Source organism: Carlito syrichta, unplaced genomic scaffold, assembly GCF_000164805.1.
Source record: "Carlito syrichta isolate Samal-C Ts95f unplaced genomic scaffold, Tarsius_syrichta-2.0.1 Scaffold272439, whole genome shotgun sequence".
NCBI classification, from domain to species: domain Eukaryota; kingdom Metazoa; phylum Chordata; class Mammalia; order Primates; family Tarsiidae; genus Carlito; species Carlito syrichta.
Window position 1 is genome coordinate 1 of NW_007216535.1, and position 2,657 is coordinate 2,657.

General features: G+C 53.7%; 1 protein-coding gene across 1 annotated transcript; it reads left to right on the forward strand.

Annotated features, from left to right (window-relative positions):
- Window positions 1-6: 6 nt before the first annotated feature.
- On the forward strand, window positions 7-1,961 carry LOC103254184 (striatin-interacting protein 1 homolog; the record flags this gene model as incomplete). Its single annotated transcript, XM_008052320.1, has 4 exons — window positions 7-71; window positions 245-342; window positions 1,491-1,617; window positions 1,814-1,961. Coding segments are annotated over exons 1-4 (376 nt in total), but the record flags the coding sequence as incomplete, so codon positions are not given.
- Between the last annotated feature and the right edge of the window lie 696 nt (window positions 1,962-2,657).

The following is a 2,657-nucleotide window of genomic DNA, read 5'->3' on the forward strand; positions in this document are numbered from 1 at the left end:
AGGAGGAAGTTGAGCAAGTCCCTGCAGAAACCCTCTACCAAGGCTTACTCCCCAGCCTGCCTCAGTACATGGTGAGTAGTACCTGTGGTGGGTCTGCCCACTACATCGGCCTGGTGAACAGGCTCTGCTAGTCTCCCTCGCCCTCCTCCTGCCACCCGAGAACCCACAGAAGGCTTACCTCTTGGGGCGCTCAGCACCGCCCTGGGCTCTCTCAGGCCTGTTTCTGAACGTCTGCTCTTCCCAGATTGCCCTCCTAAAGATCCTGCTGGCTGCAGCTCCCACCTCAAAAGCCAAAACAGACTCAATCAACATCCTAGCAGACGTCCTGCCCGAGGAGATGCCGTGAGTGTCCTCCTGTGAAAGGAGCAGGTTGGGGCAGAGGGTGGAGTGGGAGGGGCAAGCGTTTTCTTTTTGTTAGGTTGATTTCTTTTGTTGGCCTCACTTCTCTGCAGGTTAAATTTGGGGTGTTTTTGACTCAGAAAAAGGAAACTACTGGATTAATTAGTCTCCTGGCTGGGAGATGATTTGGTTCAGTTGGTCTGAATTCTAGTGGAGACTGCCATTGAGTGAACTCCTGGGTGAATGGGGCAAAGTCATTTCCTCCTCTAAAACAAGTGGTACCACATCAGAACATTTCCCAGTATCCTCCCCATAAAGCTGTGTGGTTGGGACACCCAGGAAGTAGAGTGTTACCTTCTGGACAGTTGACCAGTGACAGCTGAGCCTGAGCCAGATGTGCTGTCTTTTCTGTTTGCCAGTGAGCTGGCAGGCTGACTACTGGTGAGCATCTTGGGGTGACAGAGTGAAGTCCTAGGGCCTCTTCCTCCCTGGGCCCTGACCTCATCTCTTTGATGTGAGAATACAAATGAAGATTGTGTTCTACTTTGAGAAGGACTCTGATCTGCCTGCCTGCCAGTGCCACCCAGCCTTTGGCCCAGCTCATGGGTGGCTGTGGCCCTGGAGTGTGGCAGTGACAGCCAGGTGAGGGAAGAGACAGGGAGTGGCTAATCCCAAAGTGGGGAGGTCACAGAACAGTAGGCCATCATGATGGTCCTTGGAAAAAAGGTGCTAGGGTCACATATTAGATTTCCTCTTATTAGGATTTACAATGAGAAGTCCTGAATGAAGAAACGGATGTAACTTAGTGTTTCCTAAATTTGTCTGACTCCAAAATCCTTTCTCCCATAACTTGAAACATCCACAGAATACACGTTGGGGAACTCGAGTTATATGGTGGCAGAAGCTTGAGGGGGGTCTTGGAAAGGAAAAGTTTATTTTTGAAGGAAAAGACTAAAAATGTATTTGGGGTATCATGGGGAAGAAATAAATCGTGCCAGGCTGGATTGCTTGGGGGTGGGTGGGGAGAGCCCTGGCCTGACCTCAGATGGCCACGGGGTAGGTGGTAAGGTGGGAGCCTGCACCTGCAGAGGCTCAAGGTCCTGCGCTGCTGGAGCGCGTGCCTGCAGTCACCCCAACAATTATGTTTCCAGCACCACAGTGTTGCAGAGCATGAAGCTGGGCGTGGATGTGAACCGTCACAAAGAGGTCATTGTTAAGGCAATTTCTGCTGTCCTGCTGCTGCTGCTCAAGCACTTTAAGTTGAACCATGTCTACCAGGTACCTGCAGGGCTTCCCTATCTTCTGGGCAGGGGCTTTGGGCAGCTGCGCCTCCAATCTGTGGGAGCGGGGCCTTGGCCTCTGACCCTGCCTAAGCTGTGCTTGAGCGTTCCAAGATACAGTCCCCCACAAAGCCTTTCACCATCGGAGAGAGGAGGGCAGCCCCCACGGGCCTTACTCTCTTCTGTTGTTGCAGTTTGAATACATGGCCCAGCACCTGGTGTTTGCCAACTGCATCCCTTTGATACTGAAGTTCTTCAACCAGAACATCATGTCCTACATCACCGCCAAGAACAGGTACGGAGGACTGGGGACCCGGGTGGGGCGGGCATGGCTCCCGCTGAGTCCCTCTAGCGCACATTTTCTCAGCACCTATGAGCCAGTACTGTGCCAGGCGTCAGGACACAAAGATGAACGAGGCATGGTCCCTACCTGTGGAGAGCCAACTATGCCACATCTGCGTCTGGCTCATCTAGCGCCAGGTGCCGTGGTCTGTGTCTGGGCAGGAGGGTTCTCACCCTGGCTCCGTACTGCCCTCGCTGTCCCTTCTGTGCTGTTTCTGTTTTTTTTGTGTTTTTTTTGAATTGGAGTCTCCTCTGTCACCCAGACTGGAGTGCAGTGGCTGCTCCCGGCCACTGCAGCCTCGACCTGCTGGGCTCTAGTGATCCTTCTGCCTCAGCCTTCCAAGTAGCTGGAACTACAGGCGCACGCTACCACGCCCGGCTAATTTTTGATTTATTATAGAGATGAGGTCTCGCCAAGTTGCCCGGTGGGTCTCGAACCCGCGGGCTCAGGCAATCCATTCACCTCGGCCTCCCAAGGTGCGGGATTACAGGCTGAGCCACCGAGCCTGGCTGTGTGCTGTTTTTTAAGTGACCATGGGCTGCCTGCTCTGCCTAAGGAGCCTGGCGTAGGCACTATAAATGCCCCACCTGCTGACTCTTGTTCCCACCCCACCTGGTGCCCGTGGGACTTGATAGTGCTACTCATCAGCATGCTGTACCACGGGGCAAGCTGCTGCCCAGGCCTTGTGTCCAGAA